The 18,863-nt window shown below is 55.7% G+C and overlaps 1 protein-coding gene across 1 annotated transcript in view; it reads left to right on the top strand.

The window, feature by feature from the left end:
* Nucleotides 1-7,483, top strand: part of GRIK3 (glutamate ionotropic receptor kainate type subunit 3) — a 230,776-nt gene extending 223,293 nt beyond the window's left edge. Inside the window, exon 16 of the mRNA XM_045476763.1 lies at nt 1,331-7,483. Within this exon, the coding sequence (XP_045332719.1) occupies nt 1,331-1,525 (195 nt within the window). The 3' untranslated portion in view covers nt 1,526-7,483. The remainder of the gene's footprint in view (nt 1-1,330) is intronic.
* The last annotated feature ends 11,380 nt before the right edge of the window (nt 7,484-18,863 follow it).

Here is an 18,863-nt window from a genome sequence, read left to right as displayed (position 1 = left end):
ACAAGACCTGGTCCTGGTCCACTTGTCTGACTTTCTCCCTCTCACACTGAACTCCTTTACTCTGCTCCACACACATCGGCCTTCTTTTTAGTCCTTAACACACCAAACACAGTTCAGCCCCAGGCCATTTGCACATGCTGTTCCAGCCACCTGTTATGCTCTTGCCCCAGAGCACCCTGTCGTTGGCCTGTTCTAGCCATTCAGGTTTCAGCTCAAATGCCACCACTCAAGTAGCCTTCCCCACCTGCCCCCACGCCCAGCCCCCGCTCTATCCCATTCCACTGGTTTATTCTCTTAGAGATAGTTACCGTTCCCTGAAGTGATTTATTTGCTTGCAAGTTTATTACCTGTTTCTATCACATCCTAGACCGTAAGCTCCTTGAGGGCTGAGACCTATCTTTTTCACGTCTGTATGCCTAACATTTAGAACAGTGAATGGAACATAGTAGGCCCGCAATATTTTCAGAATGAATAAGGGAGGTAAGAGGGAGGCTACTCTGTGTTTAGTGGGTGAACAGGGGAAGCTTGGAGGGGAAGCGGGTAAGAGGCAGAGCCAGAATTCGAATTCCCCTGCACCACACCGGCCGCCCACAGGTGCCTGGGTGTGCTATACCCTGAACTCATGCAGAAGTTGAGCTATCAACAGCGCCCCCTGTCTGCCAGACAAGTCACAGGACAGCCTCTGTCTGTTGGGCTCAGAGGAGCCACTGCCCTCAGATACCTGCAGGCAAAGCTGTACCTTTGCCTTCCCTTCTGGGTGCCCATGAGGGACCCAGGCCAGAAGCCACTGCCACCCCGCTGCCTTGCAGGGACCCGCCTCCCAGTTGCGCACCTTGAGAAACATGCTGGAATTTCCCTAGTGGGAGCACAGTGATTCTGCCCTCAGTTGGAAGCCCTCCCAGGGGAAAGGTTACCCATACATTCACCAGGTGTTTCTTAAGCTTGACTCTGGGCCAAGCCAGAGCTGGGCTCACCCGGATGAGACTGGTTTGGTTCCTGCCCTCAGAACCTAGTGGAGAAAAATCAGACAGGTCAGCTCCTCAAACTTTAAGGTACGTGCCAGTCAGAGCCTCAGTTTGCTCCTCTGTGAAATGGGGATAGGATGATACTACCTGCCCTATCTCCCGTAGTCTCCAAACAAGAATGTAATGCTTTGTAGGCTGCCCCACAAACTGGTCATCCTGAGTGGGCAGCGGGTGGGTGGCCTGAAGGTGAGAGAGAGACAGGCAGCCTTGGCACAGCCTGGGGAGGAAAGGGAGGCACTGGCTGGGGTTGCAAGGCCAAGCCTCACCCATGTGCCCCTTGCCCTCCCACCCCCCCCACCCCCCAGCGCTCCTTCTGCAGCACCGTAGCCGACGAGATCCGTTTCTCCCTCACCTGCCAGCGTCGGGTCAAGCACAAGCCGCAGCCTCCCATGATGGTCAAGACTGACGCTGTCATCAACATGCACACATTCAACGATCGCCGGCTTCCGGGCAAGGACAGCATGGCCTGCAGCACACCATTGGCCCCTGTATTCCCCTAAGCACAGGTGGGGTGGGGACCGAAGGCCTGGGGGCAGGGCAGAGGAAAGCAAAGGAGACTGGAAGGCACCTCCCCCGTGCCCACACTGGGCTTGGGGACCAGGGCCGTTGCCTGCCTGCTGGGCCAGGAGCCTTCTGCCCTTACCTACCAGGAGACCAGCAGGCCCCCACTTGCCTCTCATTTCCTCTGTGGGTTTCTAAAGCTGCCAGCCGAGACAGCCAAGGCCAAAGGAAGCACATGCCTCTCAGGCCAAACTCACCTGCCCCTCAATTCTCCTCAACAGTCAGAAGTTTCTACCACGGCCCTGCAGAGGCCAAAGAAAATGAGAAACAGCTCTTATATTGCCACTCTTTCCCCATGAGCCCAGGCCTCCTGGGCCTTGACCGTGAGACCAGAGACAAACCTTGGGTACTTTAAGGGTTGTAGTGTGGCAGCCATTGGGAGCTGAAGATGGGATGGCCACCCCACACGTCTTGAGCAGAAGGAAGACCTTCACCCTCAGAGGCTGCTCACATAGTCCTGGTCTCAGGCAGCCCCCATCTTTGCAAAGTTGAAGGCAGAAAGCCCCATAGAGAAAAAGAGGAGTTTGCGGTATGGGAGAGAGGAGAATGCACAGAGGCCGCCATCTTGAATTCTTATGGACAATGTCCAGTGGCTCCCATTCCTCAAGGAGGTCTCCAGGAGTATAAAGTGGGGGGGAGTGGTCAGAGCAAATTTTCTTTCTGGCCCGAGGATAGAGGCCCCCCTGAATCTCTCACAAAGGATGACCAGAGATTCAGTCAGTATTTGAAGCCAGAAGAACAATGGATTCCATGGAAATCCCATAGGCCCTTGAGCCATTGGGTCTCATTTTGCTGGTCACTGGGCTGTTTTCTAAACCCTAGTGGCATTTGAGAGCTTGGGCGCTTCACCATCTACTCATCAGCAACTCTCCATTCCTGGCCAACTGACCTTGACCTCCTTCTGTCATCTCGGAAGGAGAGGAGAAGCCTAGGTTGAAGTGAACGTTGTCACCCCTCCTCAAAAGAAGGATCACAGTCCTGCCGCACAGGCTAACTTTGGGGTAGATGGGGAAAGCCAGACGGTCCCTAAAGAACTCTTGGTGTCCTGGGCTTGCCAAACCTAAAGATGCTCCCCAGTAGAAGAAGGTTTTCAGGGACAGAATATCAGAGCTCATAGAGGCCCCAAGAACGGTGAAAGAAAAGCTGCCTCCTGGATAATTAACCAAAGACCCCACACAGAGACACAGGCCATCTTGGCCCCAGTCTCTTGTCCAGAGCAGCTTGGACTTAGTGGGGTTGGGGGGTACAGCAAAGAAATAGTCGCAGATGGGCTAACAGTCGGGTGGACCAGATGATCTGTGGGTTCCAGCTAGGTAGAATGGATGCTCTAGAAGTCTTACGATTCTAGAAAAGGAATGAGACGTGGAAGGGTTAGGAGCAAAGTGTCCTTAAAGAGAACATGATGGGGCCAGCAGGGCTTCCCATTGCCGAGGGCAGAGGGCAGTCTCTGAGCAGGGGAGGGAGGGCTGGAGGTTCCGGACAGGGACCCAGAAGACATTAGTCACCGCCCTTCCTCCTCTGTCTTTTTTCTGCTCGGGGAGTCTGGTTAGGGAAGAGCTCCATTGAGATCTCGAGGGCTTTCTCAGTCGGGGTTAAGGGTAACCTCCAGTCCCACCCCCCAGGGACTCCCAAAGCAGGAGAGTGCAGTTGACTCGTGATTAATACTGTTCCTCCTCCAAGCTGTGAAGCTGCAGGACCAGACCAGCTGGCTTCCGCAATCCCAGCAGCTCCAACAGGCTGTGCGCTTGGGAGGCGGGAGAAGGGAGCTGGCTGTGTGGCATCGCCAACACGTAATGACAGGAAAAGCCATGCTGTCGTGAGCTTCCATGTGTAGGAGTGTGTGTGCGCGTGCATATATGTGTATCTTTGTGTGTGCGTGAGCTTTAGGGGCTGGGGCTGAAGGACAGATTTGGACGTCTCACAGAGTCCAGGGCACGAAATGAACACAATCCCTGGGTTCTGACGTGTGTGTGCACACATGTGTGTGCATTTGGGATGAGGGAGACAGATCTGGACAAGCAGCAGAGCCCCATACACGTAAAAACAGAAGAAGCCATGTCTTAATGGGGTTCTGGTGAGTATACATATGTGTACATGCGTGCACAAGTGGGTATGCTTATGTGTGCATGTGTGTGTGTGTGTGTGCACGTGCATGCACATTTATGCGCCAGTGGCAGAGGTTGGAGGACAGGATAGAACCCAGAGCATTGCCAAATGTTGAAAAGGAGAAGCCATGTCATTAAGGGGTGCACGTGGGTGTGTGCGTGGGCTCGTGTGTGCAGCAGAGAGCAGGAGGGAGGACAGAAGCAGACAGACGGCCGGCACAGCTCAGTGCATGTATGCAAGAAGCCATGCGGAACTGGAGTTTCTCAGTGTTGGGGGGAACATGCTCGCACACTTGTGTTCACACTCACACATGTGCTCCCAGCTCGCAGCAGAAGCACAGATGGACAATCAGCAAGGCAGGGAACCAGGGTCTATTTGCACTTCTGTTGTGGGGGAGAGATCGTCGGTCACAAGGATCTGTCGACATCGTGTGCTCTTGCGTATGACGCTCCGTGAACGTGCCGTGTGCTTCTGGGGCCGCGCGCATACGTGGACTGGCGGGGGGAGAAAGAGAAGTGGCATGGGCTGGGAAGAGGCTTCATCGGTGGCGTGAACAGTCGTGGGCATCAGAGGCACCATTCCCTCGGGAACCCCCCTTCCCCCAGAAAGTACCTAAGCGATTGGGGTGACAATGCTGCCCGACTCCTCCTCCCACTCAAGCCTTATGTCCGTGTGTGCGGCGAATGTGCAGACTCCGGCTGGTGCCCTCTGTTTGGCTTCGAGGCCAGCCCAGTGTTCAAAGTGCAGTGGAAACCGCTTCTGCCCAAGCGTGAGCTGTCGTCTCTCCCGGGGGAGAAGAGGTGCCAGGCGGCACTTCTGGGGCAGAAGGTTTTCCCGTGGAGGCGGACCAAGAGGAAGTCAAGACTACCCCGGGGCTGCAGAGGGTGCCCGTGGGCACGCCCACACGCGGTGGCACTGAGGTTGGCCCATGGAAGCGTAAAAGCTGGCTTTGACGGCGCGGAAGACGGGACTCGCGCGAGCACCTGCCGACCGGCCTCGTCTGGCCCCACACGCCTTCCCTTCACAGAAGACTGACCCCCACCTTCCACCCGCGTCTCCCACCCACCATGCCAGTGCCTCCTCTCAGCCTGCTCAGCCTGGCCAAACTGAGGGGCCACCCCCTCCCCAGCCACCCTGGGGATTTGGGACGATGAGCCCTCCTCCTCTCTCTCTCCCCTTGACCCGTTCCTGGTCTCTGCTGTGGACAGTTAAGAAAACCCTGACGGCTTTGTTGCCATCAGGCGGCCCTACTCTGCGAGCGTCTCTCCAGGGGAATAAGGCTCTCTTGGCAGGTGAGCTGACTCCGAGTCTCTGGAGGGTTGGAGGGCCTCCCCACCCCCACCTCATGGCCAAGACTGCCTCAACGAGAAGAGCACATCCCGGCTTCCTCCCCAATGCACTTGGCAGACAGACTGTGATGGCCCAGGATGGGGGAGGGGTGTGGCAGCATCGGATGTAGTTTCCACGTGGTGAGAAGTCACTCCCCTCCTTACACCGGAGGCGAGCAGGGGATAGACCCAGGCACACGCTCCCGGAGAACAGTCAGAGGCTCCCTCCCTGCTTTCTTTTCCAGGGGTTACTGTGTGGAGTTTTGCAAAGCTGCTGCTTCGTGGCTCAGCATGAGGCCGGTCCCTCCCCAAGCCTTTCTCAGCTGTATGCACAAACATCTGAAAGGTGGCCAAACTCTGGCCCATGTCTGGACTGGTCCAGTGCGGATAGCCATCTGGAAGGGCCGAGGGATCTGGATGAACAACTGTAAGGACCTAACATCTGGGACGGACCAACCCCTTGGACAGATGCAAGAAATGAGCCCAGTTCTGTGGACAGGTCTGGAATAGACGCATCCGGAACAGTCTCCCAGGCTGAGTGGACACATCTGGAAGGGGCCCAGCTGCTTGCTGCCGTAGAAGGGCCCTGCCCTTTGTCCCCATGCCAGTTTGAATCGAGCTCTCATTTTTCAGTCGTGGATTTGCCCTGGAGTTAAGATTTCAGAGCTGAGGCCATATGTGACGTCACAAAACTGTTTTTGGTAGAAGGTTAATGTTCTGTACCATATATATATGAATGTAAAAAGATATATATATATATGCTGTATATATATATATGTATATATATATGCACAGTGTATATATGACCCGTAGCCCATGTGTATACGCACCCCTCCCTGCACGTCTGCACACAGAGTGTACATAACCCAGCCAGTATGGGTGGGGACCAGGTGAGGGATGGGGCGATAGCAGCCAAGTCTGGAATGGAGGCCACCTGGGGCAGGGGCCGCAGAGAGCCCCGCGGGGATGGGGACCACACATCAGAGCTCCACACCCTGAAGAAGAGGACCCAGCCACAGGGGCTGGCAGGTGAGCCTTGCCCGGGCAGCCTCTGCTGGGGGTGGGGGCAGGGCAGGAGAGACCAACAGGCCTTGTGTCAGTCCGAGCGTGTCTACGGCCTGTGCCTGAGGAGTAATGCCCTACCGGGACCTGGCTCCTGGGACCTCCGCTTGTCACAGTGGCCGGGCATGTGTCCGGCTCCACCCGGAATACCCTCAAAGGCTGGAACATTCTAGGCGGCGAAGGCCTCTGCCTCAGATTCTCACCCCCACACAGAGACGCAGTTCGCAGCTAGGAAAAAAACGCTTTTCAGAGGGAATGACCCCAGAGGCACTGTCAGCATGCCAGTGCAATGTCCCAGTGCCCTACTTATGGACCCTGTCCCCATCCCCTGCCTTCTAGAACAGAAGACCTCAAACCACCCTGCAGTATGTCTCTGTTTTACAGATCAAAACTCTGGGGCCTCCCGATACGGGGAAGCGGCTGTAGTCATGCCAGCAAGTTTGTCCCACTGCAGACAATGTCCCCAGACCCATTTGACCCAGAGACCAGCTGTTAGGGAGTGACCGAGGAGCCAGAGATGCGAACAGTGCGGTGACACCCGGTGAAAGATGAGAAGCCAGCAAGGCCCTCTGGCCCTAGCACAGCCCACGCCATCTGTCTGCCTCCTCTCCCTGTCTACACCTCCCCCCGCAGGGCTGTCGGCCGGGAGCACCGCCCCCCCCCCCATACCTGCAGACCTCCGGCCCTGCCCCGCCTGGGTCTTTCTGTTCTACATAATGCCAGCCTTTTTGCTAGCGGTCCTGCCCTTGCCACCGGTCAGAGCACCTCTGGAGTCTGCAAGGGAGAAGGTACTAGAGTGGACTTCCATGCGGTCAACAGCCCGCCTTTTGCTCGGGTCCCACGCGTCAGGCTGGTGTGCACTAATCTGCCTCTGGGGCCCCCCCACCAGAGCACATCTGAATCCGGCCCCCCGAGGAGGGGCCTGTCCTGGCTCCAGGGGCCCTCATGCCACTGTGCTCCAAACCCCCACCCCATCTCTGCCTGGGCCGACTTCCTGGCTGGGCCTCCCTTGTCGGGGACTTGAGTTCCCCGCCCCAGGGCTGAGCCCCCGGACAGCGCCATGTGAGACCCCTGGCCTGTCCCACCACCCAGACCAGAGTGCCTGGATGCCCCCCTCTCCCACTCAACATGGTTCCCACACACTGGTCTCTGGGCCATTCAGGGGATGCCCTTTGTGGACATGCAGAATTTCTATGAATATAGTTTTTTGTAAACATTTTGTAACGATTTGGGTTTCATAGTAACTGTGTTACTTGCCAATCATTCTAGGCTGATGTAAATAACTTTCCAAACAAATCTGATTATTTTCCTTTTTAAGACACTGTGATATATTAAAGTGCACAGTTTGCTGTATGAAGTAATATGGTTTTAAATTTTAAATAAAGACACGTTTCTAGAAAACAGGGTCCCCTTGCGGTGTGTTTTCTGTTGCTTTTCTCTCTCTTTCGAGCCAGAAGGTACTGGGCCGCTATGTCCTTTTCACCCCCGACTGACTGTGTCCCGGCAGGAGCCCCTAGTGGTGAGCAGGTGGGGGGCTCCAGCCCAGGCCCCTGGTTCCTATTTCAGATATGAAGGGTGTGGTGACTGTCCTTCACGGCGTCTGACCTCTGTCTCCTTGTGGGCACATCTGTCCCGAACTCATCACCATCCACGTAGCTACCTTGGGAGTTACTGTGTCCTTATGTGACCCTGCCTGTTTGGCCACAGCTGGGGATGTTGGGAGGGCCTCTTATCCAAGCCTGACCAGTCAGAGGTCTTGCCTGAGCTTTTTCAAAGTGGAAATAATGCAGCTGTAAGTCAGTTACTCTCGGGAGATGGAAACCGTACATATAACCAGGGCTCAGGACACGACATGTTAAGCAGGAGGGGATTGAACACAGATGTGTACAAAACCAGTGGAAGCGATGAGGGAGTAAGGGCCAGCTGGGCCCCCCATGGCTCCCAGAGTGACACAGAACAGACCTATCCAGGGAGACTCTGGGACTAGAGCTGCAAGGTCGCGCCCCGAGCTGTAATCCAGGGCTCAGAAAGCCTGGGTCAGGAAGCCGCTCTCACCCCTGGCCCCATCACGATGCTTCTCGTCACCTGGGAAGCACTAGTGTGGAAAACTCTCACGTTGCCACGACAGAGACAGCCCGTAAGGGGGCAGGAAGGTGGCCTCCACCTCTCTTCTGCCTTCCACAGCTCATGCAAATCGACTTGGTAGAGACTGATTTGCATCCAGAGCCCTCCATGCTCCCCATCGCAATCATAAGTCCTAATATTTATTGAGAACTTCCTACGTGGCAGGTGCTATGCTAAGCTCTTGACATATATTATTATCTCCTTTACTACTTGCCTTAGAACCTGACACAGCTCAGACCCAACCATACATTCAGTCCGAATGTCCACCACCGTTGACTCAGTATCTCGGTGTCCCCCTTCTAATTCCCTGGAGAATGACTATTATTAGACGAGCTCTGGTTCATTGGTCACCTGTGGCCCAATCAACTGTGGCCAGAGGGAGTGAAGGGTCTCATAATATAATCATGGTACCCAGGCTCTTTGCTTCAGGAGGGTTGAGAACACCCAGAATTCCAAAGAAAGCTATGTGGGTTGAGCAGACCTCCTAAAATATCCACCCTCCTATTCCGTCAGCTGACAAAGTGCCAATCCAGTGTCCCAGAAATCCCTATAGAATGGAGAAGAGGCCAGGACCCAGTGGGCTCCTGGTCTAGCCCACAGCCACAGCCCGGGAAGAGGTTTTGGGTCTAAGCCAGGTAAGAGGTAGGTAGAGGCCCTGGGTTGAAATATATGTGTCTATCATTGGGAGACAGAGGTAAAGTGCATCGCCTAGGAGTGAATACACTGGGGTTCAGGGTAGACTCCAGGTCCAACAAGGAGTAGGATAACTTGGCTAAGAGAGAGGGAAGAGACCGGGTAGGAATGAAGCCCACATTGAGGGTAAAGGAACAGGTAGATTACCCACTCATCCATCCATCCATTCATGTATCCATCTACCTACCCATCCATCCACTCCCCCATCCATCCATCCATCCATCCACGCATCCATCCACACATCTATCCCCATTCCTGTGAACACATTTCTACCCACCTACCAAGTCATCAACTACTCCATCTATCTATACATCTACCTGCCCACCACCCTCAATCCTTCCATCCATCCGTTCACAGACTTAAATATTTTGTGTGTGAGTCCCAGCTCTACCACCTACGGGCTGTGTAACCTTGAACAAGCAACTTCACATCCTTGGCGCCTCAGTTTCCTCATCTAAAATGCATAGTCATGAAAACCACCCCTCATGGAATGGTCGTATAGGCTAAACGAGAAAAAGCATGGTTAGTACTTAGCACAGACATAGTACATAAGCCAACCATAAGTGACAGCAAATTTCACTAAGAAAAAGGAGGAAGGGGAGAAAAGAACTAAGGTCTACTATATGCTGAGCCTCTCAGAGCCCCCGACTCTACCTCTCAGAGCCCATCTCTACCTGGCTGGCCCTCCTGGGCACTGAGCTCTCTCCATGGCCCTGTCTCGAGGAGACAAGCAAATGATACTAGGCCTTGTCTCTCCCTCCTCACCTCAACCCCGAGAGCAGGAGGTGCTGTTTCTGTCCCTTCAGAGAGGGTTCTCGCCGCTCCCTCCTCAAGGAAGGAAGAGGAGCCTGTATTACGTGATACCTGTACAACTCAACCAATGAGAGCTTTTATGGTGGAGGAAAGTAACAAAGGAGCAGAGCCCTCCCCACCCTGCCAAGAGCCCAGACACAGAGGAATCAGAAAGCAAAGATGATCAAATACTCAGTGCAAAGATCTGGGCCCCAGTCTAAGACCCAACACATCTGGAAGGACACATGATCCTGCTCCCCCTCCACCATTTCCCAACTTAGGCCAAAGATTCCAAGACGAGGAGGTAACCGGAAGAGGAACCACCAGACAGAAACAGAGTCAGGTGTCGGGGGACCCTCAGTTTCTGCCTGAGCGCCCACGTTCAGTTGCCAACCTGCGAGCTCCAGGGAGTGGATCCCAGGGGATCTGCAGGAGTCCAGAGCAGGGACGTGCCCCCCAGAGGTCCTTCTCAGCCCCTCCGTAAGGACACCTTCCTTAGCACCCGGGTGACTCCCACTGGCCAAGTTGCGTGAGCAAAGCACCAGCTGTACCCTGTGAATTCACTCAGACCCCGTTCTCCCCACCCTCTCTGGCCACGCCCTCTCTCACTGAATCAGGACCAGGCCTCTGTCCTCAGCACTTAGAGGGAATGGGGTGGCATGGCAAGAAATCCCCCAATATACTCCTAGCCAAGTGGGACGATACAAGAATGTTCCCTCTGAGCCGGGGGAACAACCCACTTCTTCATTATCGTGTTCTTCATCACCATCATCATCATCATCGTGATTATTGTGTTGGTGGTTGTTATGTCTGCTTCTCATGCAGTCCCTGCAGAGTCCTGGTGGCCTGGAGATGATGGGTCCAGATGGTCCCGAAGCAGATCCCGGGCCAAAAGCAGATCCTTTGGCCTCTATGCCTGGGAGAGTCCCATCCCAGAAAACTATATCCTGATGTTAAGGGCTCACCTTCCTTTGACCTTGGTTGTCTTGCCCCGTTGGGAGCGCAGGGATCTGAGACCCGTCGAGCTGGTTACTACCAGTCCCCACCTCCCTCTAGGTCACAGACCCGCTCTCTCTCCTGCCGTCTCCTGTGGCACAGGCCTCCTGTCACTCATGGCAGGGCCCAGGGACTCAGAATCAGAGGCAAGCCTCAGGCCCCTCTGCCTCCTTGGTTTAAGCGGGCAGCCTTGGACTGCTCACGGCCTTGGTTCCCAGTCCTGTGCCTCGTGTTGCTCATGGGACAAAGAAAGGAAAGGCTTCCCATGAAAGCACTCGCCAGGTGTCAGGCAACGGGCTTACTGTTTGTGGGGGTCTTTCTCTGCCTTTCAGTCACCTCCCCTTCTCCACTTCCGTCCCCTCCGGGTCCCTCTGGAGTGAGCGAGGAGCAGGAGGAGGTCAGAGCCCGGGCACTCCTCGAGCTGCAGGTTACCATTCCGAGAATCAGGCGGCAGGGACACACGGCTCCCCCGGGGGCCTTGATGGCACTTCCTTGGGAAACAGAAGCCGAGTGTTTAAGAAGCATCTGTCATTATGGAAACAAAGTTGCCAGGCCATTTTTTCTTTTACTATTTTTACTGCGGTTTCATTATCTTATGCAAATGAGGCCGCCGATGAAGCCTTTCTGCAGGGTGGCCCATGCTGGGACCAGCTCCATCAAGGGGATTTATTGCCTGCCTCGGCCTCCAGACTAGAACTGGGACGAGGAGGTCCCGTGGAGATGACTTTCAGAGCATCCGATCTGCCTCGGAATGCTCGGTGCCCGCCAAAGCAGCGCCCACGTCCTGCCTCTATCCCCGGGCTTCCCCGCTCCCTTATTTCCGAAGACCCAAGTGTCAGCTCAGCCTGGCTCCGGGCGTCTGTCCCCAGTTCCTCAACAGCTGGAGGCCCTTGAATAGTGAGTTGTAAGCGCCCAGCAGGATGTAAGGGGAAAAGTGGAAGGCAACTGGGGTTTCGCCCTGCCACGGACCTCTGGGAGCAGCATGGAACATGCCTCCCAGTTTCCCATTCAAGGGGGAGAGAGCAGGAGTGTGTATATGCCAGCCTTTGGTCCAGGCTAGTCCCCTGGGGTGTCAACCCCAGGTGCTTCCGGCACGCCACAGGCAGCAAGATGGGCTCTGCGGCAGCATGAAGCCTCCTGGAAAGCAATGCAGGAGACGGAGGTAGGAAACCGGGCCATTTCTGGGGAAGTGGTAAAGGCAGGAGACACATGCGAGGCACCGACCGCATGTCCTGTGACCCTCCTGCAGAGACGAGCAGCCTAAGGCTCAGAAAGGCCACGTAACTTGCCCAAGCTCCGGTGACTCAGTGGCAGCGCAGAGTTCACCCAGGGCTGTTCGCCTCGCCAACTCAAGGAGCGCCCGGGGCCTCGCCACCTGCTGGCGCCCTGCCCTGGCCTCTCCCGTGCTCCTTGCAGCGGCTCTGGCCTCACCGAGAGCCCCGCAGTCCCTGCCCGCTCCAGCCTGTCTTCTAGGTCACTTCTCCCAGTGTGAAGTGTGTCGGGGGAGTACCCACTCTCCTCAGGACTCTGTGGGCTCCCAGATTTCCCTCCAAGAGACCGCCCCCCTCTGCCCAGCCCCTCTGGCCCGAAACCTTTACTTGTAATCAGCTTCTCCCTCATCCAGCCTCAGGTGACTGAGGACTCGGATAGGGCATCCTCTGGGGCAGAGACAGGTCCCAGCATTTAGTAAGAGCCTCCCGCCCTATGTGGGCACCTTCCCCCTTGGGGAGGTCTGACTTGGCCCCACATTTCCGAAGGTCTGGGCAGTGGTGAGACTGAAAAAAAAAAATGCAGAAATGTGGAAAACCAGAAGTTTCTCACCCCCGCTCACCTGTGGGTGACGATGACATCGGGGCACTTGCCATAACCCAAGTGTCACTGGCTCTGTGCCCTCTCGTAACACCCTGCCTTGCAGCTCCCTGCGAAGTCCAGGGGACGGGCCGGCTCTGTCCTCCGAATCCCTCTCTGATCAGATGACCAAAAGCTTGAGAGCTCTTAGTGCTGGTATCTTTCTTTGCTAGGAGAAGATGTCATTAATTACAAATAAAAATGAATCAATAATAATAATAAGAAGAAGAATACATTCCAGCCAGCTGAGTGACAACCCCAGACCCAGCACTGTGCTAGCACTCTCCAGACCCCATGCCCATTTTACAGATGTGGAAACGGAGGCCAAGAAAAGTAGAACAACTCACCCACAGCCACCCAGAAAGCATCGGCACGAGGCCTCCGGGGCGGGACCTCTGCTGCACAGATTCGTTAAGTAGGTACGTGAATCAACGAATGAGTGAATCAGAAAATAGTCAAGAACCCGTGCTGTTTACAGACACTGGGGAACTTCGGGGGAAAAAAAAATCCAAACTTGATTGGGCCAAAAATGAGAATTACTAATTATAGTCGCTCACAGGAACGACCTGCCATTTATGCCTAATTGCGGTGCAGTCCAATAACAATTATGCACATCAATAAATGTGTCAGATTAACTTGGTTGTAAGTTTTATTTGATGGCAACACTAAAACCCTGTTGGTGGCTCCTCAGACTTGAGAGGCCGCAGCCACCCCGCCTGGGCCCGTTGGTCCCTTCTGGAAGGGAGGAGGACGTTGGTGCTGGAAAGGAAGGGAGAGACGGGAGGGGAAGGAATGTCTCTCTCCTGTGCCGCAGTGTGTCTGCCCTGGCAAGCTCCGGGAAAGCAGTCTGGCAGGGGATCTTCGCAGGACGTGCAACGTCACGAGCCTCCCCTCCTTTCCTCAGTGCCAAAGGCAGCGTCCTAATTAGAACATCCATAACCCTCAGCATCTGCTCCAAGAGAATTCAGCTGCTCTAAGATGGAGAAGTCCATTAACTTTATTGCACAAAACGTCGGACGTGCTTTTAGACAGAGGATCACTGCCAAGTGAGACAAACTGCCAGGACCTGCCAGAAAAACAGGCCAGAACTTCCTGCAGGCCGCAGCTGGGTCGTGGGGACTCGGTCCTCTCCCCGCCCCACGCCCTGAGTGGCACTGCCTCACGCAGGGAGGCTGGAGCCGGGGGAAGCTGTGATTTGCAAATGCAGGTGCAGCCCGAGCAGGCCGGCCTTCCTTCCTCACGCGAGCCTGCAGCCTGCTGAATGTCAGTGCCATCTGACTCCCAGAATGCATCAGGATTCCCACCCCACGGTCGGGGCACTCATTCCTACAGCAGCAGGAGCTGTGTTAGCTGGTGTCACCAGAGGCAGTGGAGCAAGGTGGCTAAAAATGAGCTTTGGAATCACATATTTCTGGGGCTGAATCTCAGCTTGGCCGCTCACGGGTCGCCGTGTGAGCTCGCGGACGTGGTTTAACATCCCCAGGCTGTTCTGCTAAAGCGGGCTGAGTAATACCCACCTCGAGGAGGGCCGGGTGAGATGATGCCATGAATGTTTCGTGCTGTGCCCGTCACGTAGCAGGCTTGGTAAACAAGAGCACCCCTTCCAAGCCCCCAGCGTGGACATGGAGAGGGGCCAAAACCCACCACAGGTGCAGGGGAGAATAAACACCATTTTGCTCAGGCAGCCTTGGCTTCTGATCGCGGCTCTGCTGCGTGCCTTGGTCCCCTGAGCCCTCAGTTTCTTCATCTGTAACATGGAGCTGGTAATCCCTGTCCCCCTTTCCTCACAGGAGAATCCAGAAGACGTGGAAGTGCTTGGAGACCCAGCAAGGGGATGCTCCCCATGCAGCTTTGTTACTCTTGTGACCTGGGCTGTCAACCTAATGTCCAGTGCCTCCTGGGAAATGCTGGGCCCTCCCCAGCCCCCCAGCCGCCAATCCGTCTCCGCCTCAGCCCTCTGCACCACAGCCCTCCCACCTCATCTGGGCACCCCAGACCCCACGGGGAGGCGCCGCAGACCTCCCGGCCTTCAAACATGCCTCACCGAGTGAACCTCCCGGGTGTCCTTTCTCAGATTCAGATTCTTCCTAATATGAATAATTAGCAGAAACAGTCCGAGGGGGGAGGCAGAGGCCATAGCAACCGACCCCGGCGATTTCCAAGCCTCGGGGAGAGCCCAATTTCGCTCCAATCCGGGTGCTGTAAATTCCCATCAAGCTAAGAAAATATAGTGCAATTTAGAAACACTGATAGGGCAATAAAACACAGATCTCCGGCAAATGGAATTCAGCAACATCTAAAAATGGATCCATACATTACTCCGCCTGCAAACTCCCTCTGGGAACATAATGCTGGGAGATGCTGGGGGTACTTTATGTTCAAGTTGATCTTTCTTTTCCAGATGAAGGCAGGGGCCACCTGCAGCTGGGCCCCAGGTGACAGCCTCGTCCATGGTCCAGTCTGCTGGATCCAAGGTGAACCCCACCCCCCACCCCCCCCACCCCCCCCCCCGCCCAGAGAGGACCTGTGGCCTGGCCCCGGTCACCCAGGCGCTGCTGGAGGGAGCATTCTGGAAAGGGTAGGAAAGGAGGGAGGGAGAAAAAACTCACCTCATGCCAGTGAGTCCTCACAAGGAGCCTTCAAGGGAAAAGTGATGGTTCCTACTTATCAGATGAGGATATTGATGATGGAAAATGTGGAGGCTTTTTCAAGGTCACTCGGGGGCAGGTAGTCAAAGCTGGATTTAAACCCACATCTGTCTGCCTCTTTCTATTCTACGTGCTGTCTTCCCCCCAGCTCAGGGCTCAGGCTTCCATTCATCAGGGGCTGAAACTGAGCCACACACCGCGGTTCGCTGCCTTCCAGGGGTGGAGGTGGGGCCGCTGTCCACAGATGGGCTTGTCATGGGCCCCACCCTGTAGTCTGAGAAACAGGATGAAGTACACTTGTATAGTCCCCTGCCTCCTAAACACAAGGTCGGGGTACCGGCTCCCCTTGGGAAGGATTGATGGATATAGGGCAGACCCATACCCCCCAGTAAGCCCAATGCCTTCACTTCACCAGTAGAGGCTGGGGCGGGCGGGGGGTGGGTGGGGGGCTCCATTTGCTCTCTGGCCTGGGGCACACCCTCCCCTTCGGCACACTGCCTCCTCCGGCAGACTAGCCAGGCCAGTCTGCTCACGGAACACATCTGTCCCACCCTCTCACGTTCACACGAGCACACACACTACTCGTTGCAGACTCCACACTTGGCATGGCTCGTGCCTCCACCAGACCTCGAGCGCCATGGGAGCAGAGACACGTGTGCGTGTGGCCCTGGACAGACCCCAGTCAGCAACGCTGCTCGTGATTGCGATGCTCTGAGGACAGCTTTCTCATGCCCCCCCGGGCCCTGAGCTCCGTAAGGACAGAAGAATTACAGTGGCCTCCCTGGGACTTTCGTGTTAAGAATTCCAGATATGGAATCACACAGGGCCGGGCCTGACTTGCAGCTTGCCATCTACCAGCTGTGGGACAACGTGCAGAAGTCCCTTAATCCCTCTCTGCCTCCGTTTCCTCGTCCATCAGAGGCAACTGACAACGGGGTCCTTCCTGGAGGGTGAGGTGCTGAATTTAGCGAAAGGATCCACGTCAAGCACTTACCACGTATTTGGCACACGGCAGGTGATCATAAATGTGTGAGTCAGGCCAGCCTGGGCTGTGCCGGGACAACAGACAGCCCCGATGGCATGGTGACTCTATACAACAATGTTTCTTTCTCTGTGGTCTGGCCGCCCTCTGAGACAGCTGTCCTCCCTTGTGAAAATCGCTGATCTGGGCTGACTCGATGGTGTGGCCCCACCATTACAATTAGAGAGAAGGCCTCCTTCTCTGTAATTGCTTCAACAGAGGAATAAATGGATGGAAGGGTCCTTGAAGCACTCTTGACTGCCTCAACCTAGAAGTGACACACATTCCTTCCACTGGCATCTCATAGACCAGACCCATCACTGTCCCTAACGGCCAACAGAGTAGTAGTGTGTCCCCACCTAGCCGGGAAGGGAAGAACAACTTTGGCGAGCCCCGGTAACACCTTCCGCCATACTTTTCCGTCCCCATATCCCGCTGGCTCTCCTGGACCCAGCTGACACCGTGCTCAAGACCCCACATTCCCCCCTTCGTTTCCGCCACGTGTCCTGTGAGCCACCCCGTGGCCCCTGTGGCCGCAGTTCAGCCCTGGCCCAGGGGAAACGGCTCTTGCCGAGGACAGGCTATCTCTGACTGACTCCCCAGCCCTCTCCTCCGGCCCCCTTCCACTCACTGATTGAAGAGGCCTCGTCAGTTTGTTGACAACGCGAAATCCAGACCTCCAGCATCTGATTACAGTCGTACCTCTGGCGTGTCAGGGATAAATGTCTGTTGTCTTTAGGAAGATGTGTGTTGATGGAGGTGCCCGCAAAGACAGTGGTGACAGAAACGGATCCCTCCCCAGAGAGATGTCGTTTGCGGGCAAGTCGGGTATTTCCTGCTCCTGGCAGAACGTGGGGCTCTGGAGATAGTGGAGGTCGGAGCAGGGGGCAGATATGGGAGGCTGCACGGGGTGAAGGGCAGGGAACCAGAAACCAGCAATGAGTGGCTTCTGTGGGAGAAGACGGTGTGTGAAGAGGACGCGGCAACCCAGAGGAGAAACTGGAGATGCGAAGCCGTCGGGCTGCAGGAGATTGGGAAGGTCCCACAAAGCAGAATCTCGCAGACCTAACGAGTGCAGGGACAAAAACACAGTGCCCATGTGGTCTTTGGAAATTAAACTGGAATCCCAGTTCTACCTTCCAGCGGCTGTGTGACCTTGGATTAATTGCTCAACCTCTCTGAGCCGCCTCACCAAGCAAGTGCTCAGAAGCCGTGCCTTGTGAGCGTCTTAGAAAAATGCACCGAGACGGATATGAAATGTTCGGCACAGGGTGTGGCCCACAGCAAGACCTCCCCCCGGCATAAGCGGAAGCCTGGCGAGAGGGAGACAGAGGCCCGTTCCAGAGCTGTTGGGCCACTGTAGGTGAAGTTTCCCTGCCCGGCTCGCCTTCACCCAGAAGGTGCACTCATTCCTCTGCGTCTGTGGGTATCGGCTGGTAATGGCCTCTAGGCGCATTTTACAGGCTACGTTCCCCATCTCCCAGGACCTGGAGCCGCTCGCAGCCGGTGACCTACAACATGGACGTGCAGAGGCCTCCCCGGGTCCTTAAGATGGGTCCAAGCCACAGTGCTATCTGCGCTCCAGAGCTCGGCAGCAAGATCAGTGTGAAGCTAGGCCCCTGCTGCCTCCCTCCCCTTGCCTGGAGAGCATTTCCTCAACCCCTTATGCACCCTCAGACCCCCATCTCATGCTCTGCTTCCAAGGTATCGGACACAGACACCAAACAGGGGTCCAAGAAACGAGATCTAAGGTCCAGGGGTGGCCTGGAGCTGGCCAGGACCCGGGGCTGTCCCAGGCGGAGCAGCTAGACGGACCCGTGCCCAGATACAGCCATGCGCCCGGGGGTAAACCTTGATCCCTTGCCTGGAGGGATCGGCCCAGATCTGGGGGGGGGGTCAGGGCACCCAGCCCAGCTTTGGGGAGATCAAGAGGCAAAGCAGGGAAGAAGAGGAAACTCGCGACCCTTTGGATTTCTCTATTTATTGCTTCATTCATTGCAGTCTTATCCCCATGTCCTTAAAAAGGATTCGAGGAGCTTAAAACTAAATGCACTTAAAAGGGAATGGTTGTAAAAGCAAAATAGCACAAAAACCGTGTCAAAGGAGTGAAATATTTTTATTTCCTTGGAGGCTAACTGGAATAATGAAGGAAGAGCTTCTTACTGAGATCTCCAGGAAAGCTCGTCGTTGGAGGCAGGGCCCTCCAAAAGTCACCAGATGCCTGAATTCCCTGGGCGGCTCCTCCGGCTTTCCGGGTCCCTCTCCGACACCCTCCCCGCCTAACCCCAGAACCGGACCTTCTGCCGGTAAACAGAGGAAGCGGAAGGTCCAGGCCATGTGCCGGCATTTTGCAGGGCCTAGGGAGGGTCCTCGTCCTGTCCAGGCCCCCAGTGTGCCCCGCTGTGCAATGAGAGGGTTGAGCCTGCAGATCTCGGGGGCGGGGAGGGGGGGGGTCCTCCCTAGCTTTGATGCTCAAGGGCTCCGTCTAAGAAAAGCAGAGGTCAGGCACTCCTGGGTCTCCGGTAGGCGGAATGTGAATTTCACGCGCCCAAGTCTCAGCCTGGGGCTGGTCACTTCCAGGGAGACAGACCCGTGATGTGCGCTCTCCCATGAGATCTGCCCATCGCTCTTCGAGACGGATGCCACCACCGGCTCCAGA

This window comes from Leopardus geoffroyi, chromosome C1, assembly GCF_018350155.1.
Source record: "Leopardus geoffroyi isolate Oge1 chromosome C1, O.geoffroyi_Oge1_pat1.0, whole genome shotgun sequence".
In the NCBI taxonomy this organism is placed as follows: domain Eukaryota; kingdom Metazoa; phylum Chordata; class Mammalia; order Carnivora; family Felidae; genus Leopardus; species Leopardus geoffroyi.
Note: the sequence above shows the minus strand (reverse complement) of the source record. Positions and strands in the feature narration are given on the sequence as shown.